Here is a 20,359-nt window from a genome sequence, read left to right on the forward strand (position 1 = left end):
GTGTGTCTGTGCTTGCGCCCGGGGCGGGCACCGGGGCCGGAGAGCGGCCTCCGCGCCGCGACTCCCGGCCCGCCGACGGAAGTGGAGTGAAGCCGGGCCGGAAGTGAGGCGGCGTCTTCCCCTCTCGGCCCCCCGCTTCGCGGGCGCGCCGGAGCCGCCGCGGCGGGCAGCCAATCGGCTGCGGGGAGGGGCGGGACTTCCTGCGCGGGGGCCCGAGAGGCTCGGTGGCCCGGCTCCGTGGTCCCCGGCTAGGCGGCGGCGGCGGCGGCGGCGGCGGCGGCGGCGTCTCCTCCGTGGGGAGGCGCGCAGGGCCATGACGTCAGCGTCCACAAAGGTTCGGCCTCGCTCGCGGACAGCGCTCCCTGGCGGCCGCGGGCGGGCGGGCGGCCCCCCACCCCGTGCCCGCGGCGCCGGCTCTTCCGCCCGGGGCGGGGGGCGGGCGGGGGGCGGGCGGGAGCCGGGCCGGGGTGGGGCTAGGGGCTCCGGGCGGGACGGCGCGGGGGTGTGCGCCGGCCCCCCGTGACGCCGCCCCGCCCCCAGGTGGGAGAGATCTTCTCGGCGGCGGGCGCCGCCTTCACGAAGCTCGGGGAGCTGACGATGCAGCTGCATCCCGTGGCCGACTCTTCCCCCGCGGGGTACGTGACGCGGGCCGCCGCTCTGCCGTGCTGCGAGCCGACCGCGGGGCACGCGGGCCGGCCCGAGCGCTGCACGCCGCGGCCGGGGCTCTGTGTGTAAGACCCCGCGCGGGCGGGACTGCTCCCCGCGCGCTCCTCGCAGCAGCGGCCGCACGCTGCTCGGGGACCGGCTTTCCCCTAACGTGGCTGTCGGGATAGGTGTGTTTGGGGGTCCTCAGGATGCCCACAGGGCGCCAAGCGCTTTTTGCTTCTTTGTTTTTTAAGGAAGCCCTCTTTAGGGACCCACGGACGGGGCCCCAGGGACTGGGGGGGGGGCTGGGGGCTGTGGAACGCACACCCCCCCTTCCCACCTTCCTGTCCCCCTCTCCCCTCTGACAGTGCCAAGTGGACGGAGACGGAGATAGAGATGCTGAGGGCTGCGGTGAAGCGGTTTGGGGACGATCTTAATCACATCAGCTGTGTCATCAAGGAACGGACAGTGTGAGGGAGGGTGGCCGGCAGAGGCAGGGGGGTGGGCACTCTTCCTCCTCACCCACCTGCCCTCTTCCTGAGAACTCCCTTCCAGCTCAGCAAGCTTTCCTAGCTCGCTTCTGGCTGTGTTAGCACCTCCTGGAAGACTAAAAGAATAAGAGTGGGTCAGGCGTTGCTGAAATGCTGTGGTAACCAGGACCTTCCAAGAATTTTATTTCGGGTTGCCTGGGATGGCCAACAGTTGAATTTGGTGATGGGAGTTCCCCGGTGGTTTACACGGCCCCTTCAAGATGTTACTGTGGCGTTTCTGGGGATATTGTGACTCTGAACTAGTTGAGCGGGATCCGGTCCTAAGTCTCAGTCTACCTGTGGGTCGCCAGGGCTTACCTGGTAGCCTTCCACACCCACACATCTCTCTCCCAGAAGAGAATTAGGATGTGGGCCTTCCCCACTACGCAGGTCAGGGAGTCCACTCTTCACATTCCATCTGCCCTGAGTGTGTGCAAAGCTTCGGGGGAACACGAGAAGCCTACCAAAGGTTGGGCCCCTGACCGTGACGCTCATGAAGGGGCTCCCCAGGATTCCTCCAGAGTGGCCCGTTACCCCTGCCCCTCCCCTCCCTTCTTCCCTCAATCGCTCTGATGACTCCCTTCCTAACCTGCTCTCTCTTCTCTTCAGGGCCCAGATAAAGGCCACCGTGAAGCGCAAGGTATACGAAGACTCTGGCATCCCCCTTCCAGCTGAGTCGCCCAAGAAGGGGCCCAAGAAGATGCCGTCTGGTGTCCTGTCCCCTCCTCCAGCTGCCCCGCCACCAAGCAGCTCCAGTGTCCCTGAGGCCGGGGGTCCCCCCATAAAGAAACAGAAGGCTGGTGAGGGCTGCCGAGTTGCTGCCTGGGGGCTCAAGGTCCCGTCCGAGGTCCAGGGAGAGAATTGGGGGGTGGGTCAAAGAAGGACCAATCTCTCTCCCTTTCCCTGTCAAGGTTCCCAGAGAGGGGCTGAAGTGGCAGAGGGAGGGGGAGCCGGAAGCTTTGGGAAGCTGGGGGGCAGTCGGAGAACCTAGAACCTAGCTTACGCCCCCCTCCCCCCGCCCCCAGATGTGACACTCAGTGCTCTGAACGACTCGGACGCCAACAGTGACCTGGTGGATATCGAAGGGCTGGGAGAAACTCCTCCAGCCAAGAAACTCAACTTCGACCAGGGTAGGAGTCCTCCTCCTCCCACTCCCGCACCAGCTGAAGTGGTGGGAGAGGGTCTCCACCGGAGCCCCCTCCCTTGTACAGAGGCTTGGCAAGAGAAGGTTCCCCGGTGTGCCGTGCAGGGGGTCGGGTCAGCAAGGAGCCGGGTGCCTGGGGCAGGTGACAGTTGTCTTGCCAGCACACCGGGGGCTCGCTCCATCTCGCCCGTTCTGCTTCCTGTTCCAGACAGCCTGACCCGGGATTCCGGCCTCCTCGTGACCTCTGCTGACCCTCCCCCGCTCTCTCGCTGCGCCTTCCGCCTCTGACCCCTGTCACTGTTCCCCCTGGACCTGTGGAGCGCCCGGGCCTCCGAGCAGGCCTGCCGAAGAGAAGGTCAAGAGGCTGCCGGGGCCCACACGCCTCGCCGCTCCTGTACGCGCATCTGCCGCACCCCTCTGACCTCCTGCCGCTGGACTTTTTTATACAGAAAACAATAAAGATTGCCCTCTCCTCCCGCCTGGCGCCCGCAGCGTCACGTGATGGGGCTGGGGGCCGCCGCCTGCGCCCTGAGCCCCGGGCCTCAGCCCCGCGCCGCTCGCACCACCCCGCCAGGAGCAGCACGGCAAATATTGGCAGGCTCTTCCCAGCGCCAATATTTCTGTGCTGCTAGAGCCGGGGGGGCCGGGGGTGGGCAACAAAGACTCCTCGCCGCTCTCCGAAGGCAGAGCCTGGCTCCCGGGACCTCTGGCAGGCAGGATTCCTGAGGCTGCCCTGGGGATTCTAGAGGGGCAATTTCCCGGGCTTCCAGGACCCCCCCCCCCCCGCCGCCCCCACCTCACAGGAAGGCCCGGATGTTTTCTGTGTCGCTCCTCCAGGGTGGCCTCCCGGGGCCAGGCCTCGGCGGTGCCTCCCCCACCCTCGCTCTAACACCACAGTGTGGTTTGGACGTGGCCACAGAGCCGTGCAAACCACAGTGTGCTGCTGGGGCGGGAGCAGGACTGGGGTGGCTTGAGAGGAAGGGGGCACAAGATGGTGCCGTGAAGACCCCCACCGCCAAGAGCAGGGACCTAGAGAAGGCTTCGAAGGCCAACGTGGCCCCAAGAAGGGTTGGGGGGCAGCCCACCGGAGGGAGAGGGGCCTAAGGGATGAGCTCGCCGTGGGATAAGACTGGAACCCTCTTCCCTCCGCCAGAACTCTACTCAGGGGATCCCTCGGGTGGGGTCAGAGGCAGAGGAAACGGGGAACGACTGTGGGGGGCCAACAGACTGCCTCCCGACTCAGCAAGGGCAGGGACCCAAGGCTTCCTGTGTCCGTCCCTCCCCTCCCTGGGTCAGAACCCAAGAGAAAGCAAGGAGAGACAGAAGGCCAAGGACAGCAGGGTTGGGAGTTGGCAGTCCAGAGGTGGTGGGGCCGGAACATGGTGGGGAGAGGGGGGCCGGAAGTTGCCCTGGGCCCTGGGCCTGCCACAAGATGGAGGCCAAAGGCAGGAAATGGAGGCCAGGGGGAAAGGGGAGCAGCAGGGCCCAGGAAGAGGGCTGTCTGGACCTGGGGGCCAGGTACTCAACCTCCAGCACGGTTCCCACTCCCCACCGCCCCCCAGGACCCACGCCCGGACCCCCCGCGACGACCCCCATCAGCCCATCCACCAGGCCCAGGAAGGCGGGCCCACCCCAGAAAGCCACGTTTAAGCTGAGACAAACATGCCTCTCCCCACCCCCACCCTAGGCCTTCCCTCAGCCTTTTCCTCCTGTCCAGGACATGATTTTTAAAAGCACCCCACAGAAGGCAAAATCCAAGGGCCAAAATCCCTTCCACAAATCAAAATAACATCCTCTGCAACCCAAAAGTTTTCCTCCTACCTCCCATTCCATCCGCTACCACCCCCCTTCCGACACACCCCCCAAAACTCTTAGCAATCAGAAAGATCTAAGATGGTGGGTGTAAGCAGTCTTTTTAGGCCCCGGGGGGGATGCCAGACCCCCTCCCTCGAGACCCCTGTCTGTCCCGCACCAAATCCTGCCAAGGCCTCCTGCTTCTCACTCCAACCTCCCTAGCCCCCCAAACTGAACAGCTGCCCCCAGCTCCCATTCTCGGCAGAGCCTTTGTGGGGGTGAAACAGAAATCAAACACTTTGCTAACGGCTGGGGATGTTGGGGGACCTTCGGGTCTCAGCCTTTGGTTTCCATTTGGGGGACTGCAGTTTAGGGGCGAAAGGGAAAGCCTCTCCAATCATCCCCCCAGTTCCAAGACTGACAAAGCCCAACCCCACCCCAGCACGCACCTCCAAACCTCCCCCCCAACCGCCACGTCTCTCCTGAAAACAGGGGACACTTTCATCCCCACTTACCTCAGCTACTCTCCCCTGAGATCCTGGTCCCCTATTTTGAAGGGAGCAAAATTTGGGGTGCATCCCTCACATTTGGGGTGCAGGAGAAAGGAGCCGCCCCAGTCGCATCGCTGGCCTCCTTCCTCTCGGCTGGCTCAGGGAGTGGGGAGTGCCCTAGGGAGGGGGGACCCCCACAAGAGAGCTCAGAAGGGGGTTCCTCCATTCCCAGTCAGAATTGGGGACACCCCCCCAAACCCGTCCCAGCCCATCCGTCTCCAACTCGGCGGGAGAGGCAGCTGCAATGCCCCAGTCAGATTCCCCCAACACTACATTCCTCACCCCATCTAGAGGGGTCCCGGGGGCCCCAAAAAATCCCAAAAAAATCTAGGATGTTGGCAGGACGGTCCTGGACTAGCACTCCAAATTTGGGGTCCTCAGATAGCCCCGTTTTTTCAGGAAAATTCCGTCTTTCACCTGCCTCCCGCCAGCCCTGCTCTGTCCCGATGCCAATTTTGGAAGTCACTCCCTCCTTCCTCCTCCCCGTCTCTCCAGGCCCCCCCGCTCGGGGGCTAGGGGCCAGGAAACCTGGCTTCCAGACCAGGGGGGGCACTCCTCGAAGGGCTAGGGGCCAGGAGGTCAAGCTCACAGCCCCAGTCTTAGGGAAGCAGGAAAGCCCGATCCTCCCCTCCCCTCCCCCCTGGCTGGTCTCCGTGGTGGTTTAAGGAAAGCCTGGAGGATTGGAATCTGCTATTGCTGTTGCACAGGCAGGTTTTTTTCCTTGGGTTGGGGGGGTGGGCGGTGGGAGGGAGAGAGGGGAGGAGAGCCGAAGAGAGCAGGGACCCAGGCGTGCAGAGCTGGCCTGGCTTACCCCCTCGCCCCTGCTGCCGTGGGGAACCCCTCCCCCCACCCACCTCACCCGCATTCCCAGTCCTCTGACTGCTTTCTGTTTGGGGCTCTGATCCTAGAAACTCAGGGTACAAGAGTCACCTCCGTGTACCCCCACCACCACCTCTCCTTGCCAACGTTCCAACAGCACGGCCCTAGTCGGGGGTGTTCACCTAACCACGGGACACCCCATCTTCTCCCCACCTTCCCGGAAAGTGAGTTGTGCTCCCTTAAGAGGTTGGGGTTCAGAGTCTGAAACCGCCTTCCGTCCCTCAGATCTATCCAGGCCACATAGAAATGAGAGGAGATACACTACCCACTTTACCTTTCCAAATTTCTCCCTTCAAGTCCTGGGTGTAAACTGGGGGTTCAGCAAAGAAAGAGATTTCTAGAATCTGGGATGGGTGAGAGGGAAGCTAGCTATAAGCAAAGGACATCCCAAACCAGCATCACGCTCCAAATTAAGTGAACCCCCAAATCAATCTCACCTTATGACCCATCACTCAGCCTCATCACATACACCCAAAGAGTGACAAAACACCCCAAAATAAGGACACCCCAAAACTTTAGTCTCCTACTCTGGGCCCTCACCTTGTTTCTCCCCCTGGAAAAAGCTTCATGGCTATCTATGTTTACACAGGACTATCCCCCCTCAAAATAAGTTTCCACAACATTCAAATATAAAGCTTTGCTCCACCTCAATGACCCACAATCACCCAGAAGGCCTTCCAACTTGCTCCCAGGTTCCTATTATGTTCCACCTCAAGCTAATAAAAAAACTCCAGATTGAATTTCAGGTCCCCCCAAGCCTAACCCGAGCCTTGAAACATATATGGTTTCCCAAAACAGACTGTACCCCAAAATCAGCATGACTACTCTACCTGAAATCAGATTGTCCATACACACCAATGACTCTTGAATCCCCAACACAAAGCCCTCATCCACCTCCTGACGAACGCCTAGCGGGTTGTCCTGATATTCCAAAGTGACAATCTCCAAATTATGGGTGTCAGAGTCCCCCAAACTAACATAGCTTCAAAATCAGCTCCATGCCTAAAACTTACCATTGGCGCTCAGGCCTTCTGAATGCAGCCCCCAGTGCCCAGAACAATCCGGCTAACTCAACACCCTGTAACAAACATACTCTCCACAGCTGACCAGATAACATAAAATCAGCTCCATCCTGATACCAAAGGGAGCCCCTGGTGGAACTCCCACCTCCAAACTGAGCAGAGACCAGAGTAACCCTAACATGCAAAAGCCCCATCCGGGTCCTGATTCCCTAGTGGTCTGGGATTCCCACTTTCTCAGCAGTTCTTTCCTGCGCCCAAATAAAGTCGCCCTCGGATCGGATAAAGACACCGCAGGCCTGGATACGCAGCTCCTCGGATGACGGGCAGTCATTCCTGGGCACCTGTGACCCTCTTGAACCCAAGTCCTGCTTTGCAGCTAGACTCAGCTCTGCACCCCCGTCTCCAAATAAACATCGCCTCCCCCAGCGTCTCCCCCAAACAAAATATGAGGGTGTGACCCGTGCCTATCTCCCAGATCAGGGACCTCAAATTAGGGTTATCGGTTATCGGACGCCTCCTGCCCTCTCTCCCTTCTTTTACCCCGAGACCCTCCCTGTTTTCCCTCCTCTCTGTCCACCCCACCCAACCTTCAGATTAATGTTCACTAAAAATTCACCTCTACCGACACATAATAGTGTCTAGCGTAATTAGCAAAGAGAACCCTGAGCTCCCAAGGCTCAGACCCCACTCCTTTTCCCACCAGTTCCCTTGCTCCCAGAGCCCGCGGATTTCTCACCCCAGATAAGGAACCCCAGCCTCGGAGGAAAGTCCCCTCTGTCGCCTAACTCTCCCTCCCTCCGCCCAACCTTAGTCCCCCCCCCGCCCCCCCGGAGACAGAGGGACAAAATCAACCAGCGCAAAGGGGAGGAGGACGAAGGTTTCAGCCGCTCAGACCGAATCGATCCTGCGCCCCGGTCCGAGTGGACCCCAGCCGGGTGGAGACGGCGAGGCGAGGCTAGTGCTCGTCCGCCCCCTCGTGGAAGGAGTCAAACATTGCCGGGTTTTGCCTACTTGCCGCGCTGGACCCCGGCGTCCCGCCAGCCTCCAAGCGTAGCCGACGGGCGGGTGCCCGAGGCCCTAGTGAGCTGGGATTGGGGGAGGGCGAGCGGGCTTTGGGCGGGAGTCTGTCTCTCTGGATCCCTAAAAGGATTCAGAAGAGAGTCGGGAGCGAGAGTCCGGACGCCCAGGTCTCCGGAGCGCCTCTCGGCCCCCACCCGGGGCTTTCCCCACCTCCTCGAGGGGAAGCAGCTGGCGGAGCCGTCCGGTCTCAGGACAATGGAAGGAAACGAACTAGAAATCATATCCGTCCCCTCCCCGCCCCGCCCGAGCAGAGCCCCCCCTCTTGTAGGCCCCGCTAGAGGAGCCTGTCATTCACACCGCGCCCTCCCGCTGCTGAGACCCCACGCGAGTCCACCGTGGCCTCCCCAAGCCTGGTGCCTCGCTGCGCTCCGCTCTCTCTCCCTTGATGTCGTACGTTGGAAGGGGGAGTTTTGCTGTATCCACTCTCCAGTTAACAGGCACCCCCGCTTCCAAAAGCCAACACACCGATTTTCGCTGCCCCAGGCCCCTCGACGACCCGGGTCACCCATATTTCCAATCTCGATATCCCCAACCTCCTCCCCAATTCCAGTGTCCCATCCCCGATTCCACTTCCAGTGGCCCAAGACCCCTTATGCTACGACCACCCCAGGGTTTCTGAGGTCCCGCCCTCGAGCCGGAGACCCCGCCCCGGGCTCGCCATCTGGAGAGCTCGGGAGGAAGGAAGGATACAGACCCAGGCGTTCACCCCACCTCCACCCCCGCCCCCGCCATCCCGGCCAGATAAAGGAGCCGAGTCCAAGAGGGTAGAGAGACCCCGCCCCCCTGAGAAGAGAAGCCGCAGCCCCTGCAGGACGGGGGTAAGAACGACAGACCGAGGGAGCCAGACTCCTGGGTCCCCGAAAAGGGTTGCTGATGGTAGGAAGACTGAGGCCCACTACCTGGGCTAAACTAGGACTCCGGGATTAGACAGTAGTGGAATTCCGTGGTTCGGAAAGGGAGGCTGGGCTGGGATTTGGAGGGGTGTGGACCGCAGGCCGTCTGGGGTGCCCGGGCAGGTCGGACACCCGACATTCAGGCGCGCGGTGAAGCCGGGGGGCAGCGGGGTGCTGCACTGACACGAGCGGTCGAACCGAGGGCGCTGCGGGCCGGGTCCCCCACGCTGGCCGTCGACGCCGCGGCGTGGGGGCACCCACCTCGCGCAAGCACGGTGGAGCCTAGGGGGCAAGCGAGCGCCGATGAGCTGGGGGCGGAAAGAACTAGACGGCGCACGCGAGGCTGCGCGAGCCGGGCGGGGGGCTCGGCCCCGGCCGCACGTCAGCAGAAGGGGCGAACTGCGCAGGGAAGGCGCCTGAGCACCGCCTGGGTCCCTGAGCCCTTTCCTGGGTCCCTGAGCCCTTTCCTGGGCACCGGCAGGCCTGCGTCGCGATGGGTTCCACCGCCACCCCCGAGGGTGCGCTGGGCTACGTCCGCGAGTTCACTCGCCACTCCTCCGACGTGCTCGGCAACCTGAACGAGCTGCGCCTGCGCGGGATCCTCACTGACGTCACGCTGCTGGTTGGCGGGCAACCCCTTCGCGCTCACAAGGCGGTTCTTATCGCCTGCAGGTTCGGGGAGGGACTCGGGGGGAGGGGCGGGGCCAAATGGGAAAGGGCTGGTGTCCTGAGGTCTTTGGGAGGGGATCCGACGCCAAGCCTTCCAGAGGCGGGAGGCTGAGCGCGGAGCGTCGGGACCTGGGGGGCTAATGGGGAGGAGGTGGGGCTTTTCTACAGTGTGGCGTGTCTCCGTGGGCTCCCAGGCCCTGATGTGGCCTCTCCGCCCTCTCTCCAGTGGCTTCTTCTATTCCATCTTCCGAGGCCGCGCGGGCGTGGGGGTGGACGTGCTCTCCCTGCCCGGGGGCCCCGAAGCCGGGGGCTTCGCTCCTCTCCTGGATTTCATGTACACTTCACGCCTACGCCTCTCTCCCGCCACTGCGCCGGCTGTCCTCGCAGCCGCCACCTACTTGCAGATGGAACACGTGGTCCAGGCATGCCACCGCTTCATCCAGGCCAGGTGAGGGAGCCCCAGCTCGGTGTCCAACGTTGGGTGAGGCGGCAACCCGGGTGTCAAGGGTGGAGGCCAGGATTAGGAAAGAGCACTCATATCCCTCGCACTTTTGCCAGCTACGAACCTCTGGGCATCTCCCTGCGGCCTTTGGAGGCAGAACCGCCCACGCCCCCAACGGCCCCTCCATCAGGCAGCCCCGGGCGCTCCGAAGGGCATCCAGACCCACCTACCGAGTCTCGCAGCTGCAGTCAAGGCCCCCCCAGCCCAGGCAGCCCAGACCCCAAGGCCTGCAACTGGAAGAAGTACAAGTTCATCGTGCTAAACTCTCAGGCCTCCCAAGCGGGGAGCCTGGCCGGGGAGAGGAGTTCTGGTCAACTTTGTCCCCAGGCCAGGCTCCCCAGCGGAGATGAGGCTTCCAGCAGCGGTGGCAGCAGCAGTGAAGAAGGACCCATTCCTGGTCCCCAGAGCAGGTACAGACCCTGGAACCTCGAGAATTTGCGGAGGCCAGCCTCAGCTCCGAGGCAGAGCCGTGGGGCCTGGGTGGCCAGGAGCAGGGAGTGAGGGGGTGGGACTTGGGCAGCACAATTGGATATGGCCCATTGGTCAGTATTGGCTCACCACCAGAGGGTAGGCCTTCCACTCCGAGTTCTCCAGGCGAGAACCCCTCCATAAAATCTCTCCTAATCCTTTTCTCTGGGCTTGCCACCTGCCTAGGCTCTCTCCACCTGCTGTCACGGGACCATTCAAATGTGGGGCTCCAGTCAATACCCCCCATCTCCTCACAGCCCTGGCTCAAGAGACCACTGGATCACACTCTGGGCGGGCCTGCCCACCACCAGGTAAGAGCCCTTCCTTTTACCTCCTCCCTTGGCTTTTCTCCTCAGGCTGCTCAAGGCCAGTTTGGACCAAAAGGAAAGGCCCGCCCCAATTACTGCAAATCCGGAATCGCCTAGGGAGCTTTTCAAAATCCCATTGCCCAGGTCACACCCCATAGATCAGAAAGTCTGGAAGTGGGAGCCAGGAATCAGTATTTTTTAAAAGCTTCCAATGAGCAGCAAAGTTTGGGAGCTTCTGGCCTGTTCCCATCAGGGCTGAGTGGTGGGCCCAGGGCTGGGCAGCGCCTCTCTGGCAAGCTGTCGAGCCGAGCAGTGGTCCAAGAGAGGAGAGAGAAACAGAAACTTCACCCAGTAATTGGGGCCTCCAGCTACCACCACCACCACTATTGAAGAGATTAGCAGAGTATTCTGAAGTCAGACAGACATGAAGTCAGATCTTGGCTTGTCCTCTTACTAACCATGTGACCTTGAGTAAGTCAAATGAACTCCAGAAGCCTTAACAGTAAATTGGGGAAAAAGAAAACCCCCTACTACTGCGGTTTGAGGATTCACTGGAATTGTCATTACCCACCCCCCTCCCAGGAAGTGAATTTTTCAGCTGCCAGAACTGTGAGGCGGTGGCTGGGTGCTCGTCGGGGCTGGACCCCTTGGCTCCTGGGGATGAGGACAAGCCCTACAAATGTCAGCTCTGCCGGTCTGCCTTCCGCTACAAAGGCAACCTGGCCAGTCACCGCACGGTGCACACAGGTAAGGGGGGAGAGGGCCCTGGCCTTCGTGCCCGCGGGCGTCCTAGGACGGAGTCCCTGACCTCCCGGCCTCCCTGCCTCCAGGGGAGAAGCCCTACCACTGTTCCATCTGCGGAGCCCGCTTTAACCGGCCGGCCAACCTGAAAACGCACAGCCGCATCCATTCGGGAGAGAAGCCCTACAAGTGTGAGACGTGCGGCTCGCGCTTCGTGCAGGTACCGAGCGCGTCTCCCAGCCCGCCCCAAGGCAAATTTGCCGGAGGGCGGGGCGGGCCGTCGGGGCGGGTTCGGTGCCTCCCAGACGCGCGCTCTGAGCTCCCCCTGGCCGCCCAGGTAGCGCATCTGCGCGCGCACGTGCTGATCCACACCGGGGAGAAGCCCTATCCTTGCCCCACCTGCGGCACTCGCTTCCGCCACCTACAGACCCTCAAGAGCCACGTTCGCATCCACACCGGGGAGAAGCCGTACCACGTGAGTACCCGACCGGGCCCGGCGTGTACCTAGGGGCGGGGCTGCGAGGGGAGCGGGCCGGGCGGGCCCCGGCGCTCTCCGAGGTGGGCGGGGCCCTGGGAGATAAGGGGCGGGGCCGGGGCCGGGAAGCGCGCGCACCGAAGTTAGGCTCCCGGGCTGGGCGCCGTCCTCCGGGGGAGGAGCTAGGGATGGAAGAGGGCGGGACCTAGCTCCGCGACCGCCGCCGAGCCTCGCGGGAGACGCGCGGACCCGAGAGCTCCTCTCCCGCGGAGAGCCGGGCGCGGCCGTGGAGGGGGCGGGAGCTGATCCGCTGTCCTCCCACAGTGCGACCCCTGCGGCCTGCATTTCCGGCACAAGAGTCAACTACGCCTGCATCTGCGCCAGAAGCACGGAGCTGCTACTAACACCAAAGTGCACTACCACATTCTGGGGGGGCCCTAGCTGGGCGCCGCGCCCAGGTCCCACTCGCTTCCCGGAAGCCGGGACAGCTGCGGGCTCGCGCCTGGCTTCCCTGTCGGGCCTGGGCATGCGGGGCGTGCAAGGCCCCTCGGGCGTCGGCAACGGCCACCGCCTTAAATTCGCACTGGGGAGAGCAGGGGTGGCAGATCTCCGCTTGATCTGCCTCCGTTTTGCTGGTCAAAACCTCTTCCCCACAATCCAAATTGTTCCTGAGGCGACAGCCAGCTGGGAGCTGCGGGGGGAGACTGGAGGGAACGGCCCTCCACCTGCAGCCCCCCTCTCATTTGGTTTCTCTGTAAATATAATTTATTGAGGCCTGTGGGTGGCACCAGGGCCTTCACTCCACCGCACTTCCCACGTGCACAAGTGTGATCAAACGTGGCCCGAAGCACAGTGTGTGGGGCCAGCTCTGCGGGCAGAGATGAGCACTTAGCGGTCTCCTTCGGCTTGACTGTTTTATGTTTATTCTTGTCATAACTTTCATCTTTAGAGTTGTTGTTTCTCCTATCTGTTTGCTTGTCAGTTCGTTGAAAGTGGAGAAAGGGTCTCTCTGTGTCCCGTCCCTCCCAATCCTAGGTCTGGAACCTTATTTGTTCTAGGGCAGCTCTGGGGACATGTGGGGTTGTGGACTTGGGTCGGGAACCCTCTTTGGTATTCTGGATATTGTGGGTTCTCTAGCGGGCTAGAACTGCATATGGACTCTGCTCTGGTTCCAAGACTTAGAGGACCTTTTTTTTGGTGAGCCGGAAATGGAAGTAAGAAGTGCTTCCTGGGGGCCATGGATGTGGGGGCTTTGGCAGTCTTGGAACTGGAGGGAGGATTGGAAAGGCTTTCTCTTGCGGCCCTCACTGGCCCATGAGTCTGGTCACCTAGGTTTGGCTCCACTGTGCCGATCTGTCATGAGTTGGGCTTTAGTTGAGCCCAGAATCCTCCCCCTGGGGCCTGTTCTCAGCACTGGGTTGATCCCCCGTCCTTATCAGAGGTGACGCAACCTTTTCTGACTCTGCCCAGACTCTAAGAATGCTATGACCTGTGGGAGAATTATTAAACTTTATCTTGACTAAGAGATAAAGAGTCATGACCAGTCCTTAACTGTAGAGGTATCTGGGTTCCAATGTTCCTTGGGGTTCTCTCTACCTGAGACAAGCGCCTTCTTCCTTTAGTGGGTTTTCAGACATCTTCTGGCAAGTGTCCAGATTCCAGAAACTTCTTTGCCTCTAGAAGTCACAGGTGCTTGGTAACTGTCTTACCTTAGAAAAGCTAGGTCTGTGACCTGGCCTTCCTGTCACTGCATTCCTGTCTGGAACCGGTGGATGCACTATTACCTTCCACAGGGAGAGAAAAGTGGCTGAGTTCCATTCTGGATTTGCTGTGGTTTGGGATTATGACTGGGATTACTGTTGGGATTAGGGATTTAGAAGATTTAAAAGAGTAACTGACTGATGGTCCTTCTAGTTGACCAAGTATCTGGGTGGGATTAAGAGGTTGTTTGAGCGGCACAGTCCCGGTTGTAGGCCCAGTAGGTAGAAAGTTGGGAATGGGGTTGCCTCTTGACTAGATGGGATGTCTGGAATGTGAGATGATAGATACTCTGAAGCCTTGACTTACAGTCCTTCGCCTGCTGCCTTGGGAGCTGTTTGATTGTGGGGTATGGGTGGAGGGTGAGGAGCACTTTGAATTTGTGGGGTGGGGCTTCCTCAAGATAGGTCAGGACTAATTACTGCCGCTTGAGGACAGGTGAGAAAGCAACTTTTACCATTCCCTCTTCCTCCCCACTGCAGAACTGAAGTAGGGAGAGAAAGCAGAAGAGAGATATGAGAAGGAACCGTGATTTTTTTTTTTTTTTTCCAATTGGATGGGCAGGTGAAGAGCGCCTAGGGGTGGAAATGTTAGATCTTGCAAGATCAGAATCTTGGAATAAAGAAGCCTCTCTGTGCTGCCTGCTGCGTCCAGGATTCTTGCCTGGGAGGATCTGGGAACGGGGTGCAATGGGGGGTGGGGGGGGAAGAATGAGGGTTCATCCCTCCTAGATTCTGCCTTGTATTCTGTGCCCATTCGACCGCCCCATCCCATCAGACACTTTAAATGGCCCTTGTTCTCCCCTTCCCTGCCCTTGCCTTCCGGCTCATTGTGTAGGAACCCGTGACCTCACGAAGTTTGTCCGGAGCCACCTGCATCCTGCTGCTCTGAAGTCACTTCCTGCCCGAGGAATGGAGACAGCAGGGAGCAACCAGGAGGCCACTAATAATACCAAGAGGCTGGGGGATGCATCTGTGCTGGGGATCTTAGTGCTTGGGACACCCCCTACCACCACCAAGGAAAATGGATAGGACTTGGGTCCCCTGAGGACAGTAGAGTGTGCATATGGCCGTGAGAAGGTGAAGCATGTGGTTAGAGCCAACAGGCCAGCTCCAGCCCTCCCCCAGCAACGGTGCCTTGGAATCTATCCAGTGCCCAGGGCCTGCCTCTCTCCCACCCTTTCCCTGTCCCGTGTGTGTCCTGGGTGTGCAACTCTGTTCTGCTGTGGGCAGAGGGTCACAATTCTGTTCAGTTACCTCCCTTTTGGACTTAAATTCCTCATCTGCGAAAGGCAATTAAAGTGGCCTGCAGTTCCTGCCTACATTTTCAGTTTGTGGTTGTGCTTCTCCATCTTAAAACTTATGACCTAGATTGGAAATATTTCTAAGTAAAACATGAAGCAAAGAACTTAAACTAAAACCTCCCTCCCCCTCCCACCCAACTACAGCTTATGCCCTGTCGAAAATGAGACCAGCGGGGCGCCTGGGTGGCTCAGTTGGTTGGGCGACTGCCTTCGGCTCAGGTCATGATCCTGGAGTCCCGGGATCGAGTCCCATATCGGGCTGCCTGCTCAGCGGGGAATCTGCTTCTCCCTCTGATCCTCCCCCTCTCATGCTCTCTGTCTCCCATTCTCTCTCTCAGATAAATAAATAAAATCTTAAAAAAAAAAATGAGACCAGCTAATAGTACTTATCCCTGGGTACCTGTCAGGTCCTAAACTAAGCTTTTTTTTTTTTTTTTTAATATTTTATTTGTTTATTTGACAGAGAGAGACACAGTAAGAGAGGGAACACAAGCAGGGGGAGTGGGAGAGGGAGAAGCAGGCTTCCCGCGGAGCAGGGAGCCCGATGCGGGGCTCGACATCAGGACCCTGGGATCACGACCTGAGCCGAAGGCAGACACTTAACGACTGAGCCACCCTGGCACCCTTAAACTGAGCATTCTTGTGCACAACGTTTCTCATTCGACTCCCCTGACAACCCTCCAAAGTAGGTATTATTATCCCTAATTCACAGTTAGGAAAACCAACTGACAGGTTCAACGTCTTAGTGATCCTATATACAACCACATCAATTGCCACGTCCTGGCATATTTCCTGTCAGCCAAAGTTTTGATTCCACTTAACAGAGTTTGGGGGGTATGATTATTTTTATTTCCCACATATAAAATTATAGGGCTCAATATGCTTTTTAAAATTACACAGCCCCGGGGTGCCTGGGTGGCTCAGCTGGTTAAGCCTTGGACTCTTCATTTCAGCTCAGGTCATGATCTCAGGGTCTTGAGATCAAGACCCATGTCAGACTCCACACTCAGCAAGGAGCCTGCTTAAGACTCTCTCTGCACCCAACCCCCCCACCACCACCACCACCGACCTGGCGCTCACAGGTGCACTCTCTCTCTAAACAAACAAACAAACAAAAAACAGCTCCCTCCCTGCCCCATCCCCCACTGGTCACTTGTCTGGGTATGAGCCCTTGAGCCCCAGTTGCAAGGTCAGGGTCCTGGGGAGCAGGAATTATAATGAAGAAACAGAAAGCCAAGCCATGAGTGTTATATAGGGTGGAGAGACTGGATACTGGTTGGACCGGAGGGGCTGACCGCTGGGTGATAAGAGCTCGTCTCTTTCGTCAACCCCATCAGGAGATCAAAACCTGCTGTTAGGAAATAGTAAGACCAGAGGGTGGAGGAAAAGGTTTCAGCCCCACCGAGGAAGGGGGGTAGATGGTGCTGGGGAGGCCCTGAGTGCGCTCACGGCCGCCCTTCCTCTCCCGAGTTATTTTTGGTCTCTGTGACTTGTAGATTTCCTGTTAGTGAGGACAGAAGCGACAGGAACTGAGTCGCCACTGCAGACACGAACGCCAGCAGTCCCGCAGTCCGTTCCCCCGGTCTCTTCCTCGGCCCCTGAGCCCCTCGGGGATCCAGGCATCTGGGTTCCAGGGCACTCAGGCGCTAGGGCAGGTATTTCCCTTTGAGTCTCAGCGCAGAACCCCTACGCTCACCACGACCTGACCTTTTGCCACTGGGCCCCTCCTTCAGCAAGCGGGTGTCTTCCTCTCCCGAACCGGCTTCGCCACCACCCACCCCCAGGAACTCCCTACGTGAGGGTCTCGGTGCGGGAATCTGGACGGACTGGCCGGTTAGGTGGAGGGGCGCCGCAACAGCCTCCGGGTAGGTCCCTACGTCACGTGGGGCCCATCGAGTCGGCCTCCCGCGGTCCCCTCCTGACGCATGCGCCCCACTCACGGTCCCGGTCCAGACCCGAGCTCTCTAAGCCCCGCCCCGCCCCTCTGGCTCCACCCCCGGCTCAGGGGTCCCGCTTCCCGCCCCGCGAGCCGTGGACGGGGATGCCGGCCAGGATGGGCAGGTAGCGGACCCTGGCCGCGAGGAGACGGACAACGCACACGGACCCTGGCGCGCCGCAGGGCGGGGGCCCAAAGCCGGGGCCGCCTCCGGGCTCCCGGCTGAACGTCGGGGCCCCGCCCTGCCTCGGCCGGCCCCGGCCCCGACCCGCTGCGCGCGGCCCGCGGAGCCACGCCCCCGGGAACCGCCGGCTCGGAGGCCGCCCGCTCTCCCCACCCAGGTCGCCGGGCGGGGGGCAGGCGCCGGCGCCCCGCGCAGCGTCCCGGCCTCGTCGGTGCCTTCCCCTGCAGCAGCAGCCTGCCCTCCGCCGCGCGGCGGGGCGGCTCGGCGGGCAGAGGCGGAGGGTCCCGCGCCCCGCTCCCGCCCGGGCTGCGCGGAGCGGCGGCAGCCCCGTGCGCCGGCGATGGCGCACCGGGCCGAGCCCCCCGACGGGGGCTGGGGGTGGATGGTGGTGCTCTCCGCGTTCTTCCAGTCGGCGCTGGTGTTCGGGGTGCTCCGCTCCTTCGGCGTCTTCTTCGTGGAACTGGTGGCGGCGTTTGAAGAGCAGGCGGCGCGGGTCTCCTGGATCGCCTCCATAGGGATCGCGGTGCAGCAGTTCGGGAGTGAGTGCCGCGCCGGGGTCCGGCGGCCCGCCACCCTCCCTCGGAAGGGAAGGGGGGTGCGGGGACGCTGGGGAGGAAAGGGCGGGGCCGGGAGGATACTGGCCAAGGGCGCCGGAGAGTCTCTCGCACGACTGCCTTCCTCTTTCTCAGGTCCCGTGGGCAGCGCCCTGAGCACGAAGTACGGGCCCAGGCCCGTGGTGATGGCCGGGGGCTTCTTGGCTGCGTCGGGGATGCTGCTCGCCTCCCTTGCTACCTCCTTGACCCACCTGTACCTCAGTATTGGGCTGCTCTCAGGTGAGGCCCTGGACGAGGGCAGGAGACTTTCACCTTCTTCCTGCCCCTTCCGAGAGGCTTAAGGAGGAGCCGACGGAAAGTTTTGGCTAGCACCTGTGCCCAGGAGGGAAGGAAGTCTTAAGAGCGATGACTAAAGTGATCAACGTGGTGCAGGGATATTGAGAAATTCAAAGATGTCGAGGCCAGAACGTGCAAGCCCAGGGCTGGTGGGGCCGGAGTGTCGAAGCAAGAATCACCATGAAGTTGTGCCAGGCACCGCGGCTTCTAAATAGATACCACCATCCGGTTTACAGACAGACGAAGAAAGGCTCTCCGAGCTTATGTAACTTGGCAGACAGAGATCGCAGGGCCAGAAGTGGCACGGCCCGGGCCTAACTTCCAAAGTTCGGATCTAGTTACTGTGCACACAGTATGTCTAAGTCTCTGCGGTCCCATCAGGTCTATTACCCCCGTCTTGCAGATGAGGAGACCGAGGCTGGGAGAGGAAATAAAATACACAGGGTCGTACAGCTCGAAACCAGGCCTGTGCTGTGTTCTATGGCTGGGCCGTGGTGGGATTTCCGGGGGCCCTGGGTGCCCTAAGAGGCCCCCAACCCCTATTTCTTCCTTTCTGACAGGCTCTGGCTGGGCCTTGACCTTCACTCCGACCATGGCTTGCCTGTCCCGTTACTTCTCTCGACGGCGATCCCTGGCCACAGGGCTGGCACTGACCGGCGTGGGCCTCTCTTCCTTTGCCTTTGCCCCACTTTTCCAGTGGCTGGTCAGCCGCTATGCCTGGCGGGGGGCCCTGCTGCTGGTGTCTGCCCTCTCCCTCCACCTGGTAGCCTGCGGCGCTCTCCTCCGCCCACTGTCCCTGAGGGAGGACCCTGTCACTGGCGGCCCTGGGGCCCAGCTCACCTCCCTCCTACATCACGGCCCCTTCCTCCGTTACACTGCTGCCCTCACGCTGATCAACACTGGCTACTTCATTCCCTACGTGCACCTGATGGCGCACCTCCAGGACCTGGATTGGGACCCACTGTCTGCTGCCTTCCTACTCTCGGTCGCGGCCATTTCTGACCTCGTGGGACGTGTGGCTTCTGGGTGGCTAGGAGATGCCGTTCCAGGACCTGTGGCACGACTCCTGATGCTCTGGACTACCCTGACTGGGGTGTCACTGGCCCTGTTCCCCGTGGCTCGCGCTCCCACGGTCCTGATGGCTCTGGCCGTGGCCTATGGCTTCACATCAGGGGCCCTGACCCCGGTGGCCTTCTCCGTGTTGCCTGAACTGGTGGGGACTGGAAGGATATACTGTGGCCTGGGCCTAGTACAGATGGTCGAGAGCATCGGGGGGCTGCTGGGGGCTCCTCTGTCAGGTAAGGGCGATTGGGTTTCCTGGGGGGGGGGGGGCGGTCACGGCTGCCGTGTCATGCAATTTGGGGAGGGGACGAATAATTACGTTATAGTGTACGTGAATATTGCCCTCTGGAATGGCACAGAACACAGCCTGCCTGGCCAAACATAGCGGCCCCGAAGTGGGTCCATGGGGCAAGGAAATGGGGGCTGTGGAAAGACTCCGAGGAGTTATGAGGGCCCCTTAGCAGGGTATCTACAGGTTGGGTGTGCAGAGGACCTGGCTGGACTTGGCCAGATGTAGCCTGCAGGTGTCTGGCCTTTGCCTTGGCCTACTGGGCCCCAGCCCAGGTGTCTGAGCTGTCGGGTCAAAGTTCTCCACGGCCCAGATGCCAAAACCTTCAGACCCGTAACTTTCTCCTCTTAACTATTAACTGAAAGTGTAGACGGAGGGCCACGGTTGAAATTACCCTCTGGAAATTACCTGTAGAAACCTTGGGGATGCCAGAATTCTCGAGCTCATCCAGTCCTGCCCAGTGAGTTCGAACTCTTCCGAGATGATGCGCTAAGGATTACGTTCTTCCCTTCATCGCGCTCAGGAACTGGGTCACCCACATGTGTTCTTCTTCTCTCTTGGACCTAGGCTACCTCCGGGATGTGACAGGAAACTACACAGTTTCTTTTGTAGTGGCCGGGGCCTTCCTTCTTGCAGGGAGTGCCATCCTCATCACTCTGCCTCGCTTCTGCTCCTCGACCTCCACCTCCAAGCCCCGGGACCTTGTCACAGAGACAGTGGATACCAAAGTCTCTCTGACCAAGGAAGGGCTGGGAGAGGACTGAACTGCAAAAAGGGGCTGTCAGGCCCAGAGAGCTAGAGCTTGGCAGCTCCAGATCTTCTCCTCCTGGCCCATCCTGGTGCCCACAGAACCACAGTGCCTTAAGCATCTTGAACTGCCTCCCCGCAGGGCAGGCCTGTGGTGGGGGGGCGGGTCCTGCGCTGCGTGTGCCAACCCCTAGTATTTTGTCGAGGACTCTCATCCCTTCTTTGCTCCTATAACCTTTTCCTAAGGATCCAGGAGCTCAGTCTGCTCCCCTGAGCTGTGAGTCAGCTGTGAAAACCAAAGGCCAAGAGACTTAATGTGTTTTACGTGTGATCTCTACTATTACCTACCAACTTCCTTCTCTGCAGGCAGATGTTGGGGAAAGGGGGATGCCCTTTTGAGATAAAACTGAATAAGGAGACCGGATAATCGTCAGGATCTCAAAAAGAGCTGGGGCCCATACGCTTGGGTTGGCTGAATAGTCTCGTGGC

At 60.4% G+C, this 20,359-nt stretch overlaps 3 protein-coding genes across 8 annotated transcripts; all 3 read left to right on the top strand.

Annotated features, from left to right (window-relative positions):
- Positions 1–203: 203 nt before the first annotated feature.
- On the top strand, positions 204–2,796 carry CUNH17orf49 (chromosome unknown C17orf49 homolog). 4 transcript variants are annotated; one of them, XM_034989418.1, is made up of 6 exons: positions 204–334; positions 541–635; positions 1,014–1,115; positions 1,785–1,975; positions 2,201–2,305; positions 2,528–2,796. In XM_034989418.1, exons 1-6 carry the CDS (start codon positions 314–316, stop codon positions 2,605–2,607), a joined length of 594 nt encoding a protein of 197 aa, XP_034845309.1. In that variant the 5' UTR covers positions 204–313; the 3' UTR covers positions 2,608–2,796. The 4 variants fall into 4 exon arrangements, with proteins under 4 accessions (XP_034845309.1, XP_034845310.1, XP_034845311.1 ...); XM_034989419.1 differs by having other exon boundaries at positions 2,532–2,796; XM_034989420.1 differs by lacking the exon at positions 1,014–1,115.
- A 5,597-nt stretch (positions 2,797–8,393) lies between these two features.
- On the top strand, positions 8,394–14,101 carry BCL6B (BCL6B transcription repressor). Of its 2 annotated transcripts, none has more exons than XM_034989424.1 (9): positions 8,394–8,463; positions 9,020–9,210; positions 9,434–9,655; positions 9,766–10,119; positions 10,364–10,488; positions 11,068–11,232; positions 11,316–11,446; positions 11,564–11,701; positions 12,026–14,101. In XM_034989424.1, exons 2-9 carry the CDS (start codon positions 9,032–9,034, stop codon positions 12,140–12,142), a joined length of 1,431 nt encoding a protein of 476 aa, XP_034845315.1. In that variant the 5' UTR covers positions 8,394–8,463; positions 9,020–9,031; the 3' UTR covers positions 12,143–14,101. The 2 variants fall into 2 exon arrangements, with proteins under 2 accessions (XP_034845315.1, XP_034845314.1); XM_034989423.1 differs by having other exon boundaries at positions 8,422–8,521.
- Positions 14,102–17,042: 2,941 nt separating this feature from the next.
- LOC117999984 (monocarboxylate transporter 13) lies at positions 17,043–20,185 on the top strand. Of its 2 annotated transcripts, none has more exons than XM_034989426.1 (4): positions 17,043–17,421; positions 17,572–17,715; positions 18,333–19,070; positions 19,538–19,783. In XM_034989426.1, the coding sequence occupies exons 1-4, from the start codon at positions 17,223–17,225 to the stop codon at positions 19,585–19,587; spliced, it is 1,131 nt and encodes a 376-aa protein (XP_034845317.1). In that variant the 5' UTR covers positions 17,043–17,222; the 3' UTR covers positions 19,588–19,783. The 2 variants fall into 2 exon arrangements, with proteins under 2 accessions (XP_034845317.1, XP_034845316.1); XM_034989425.1 differs by having other exon boundaries at positions 17,049–17,421; positions 19,691–20,185.
- Positions 20,186–20,359: the final 174 nt, after the last annotated feature.

This window comes from Mirounga leonina, unplaced genomic scaffold, assembly GCF_011800145.1.
Source record: "Mirounga leonina isolate KUSES-001 unplaced genomic scaffold, KU_Mleo_1.0 Mir_488, whole genome shotgun sequence".
Classification (NCBI taxonomy): Eukaryota; Metazoa; Chordata; class Mammalia; order Carnivora; family Phocidae; genus Mirounga; species Mirounga leonina.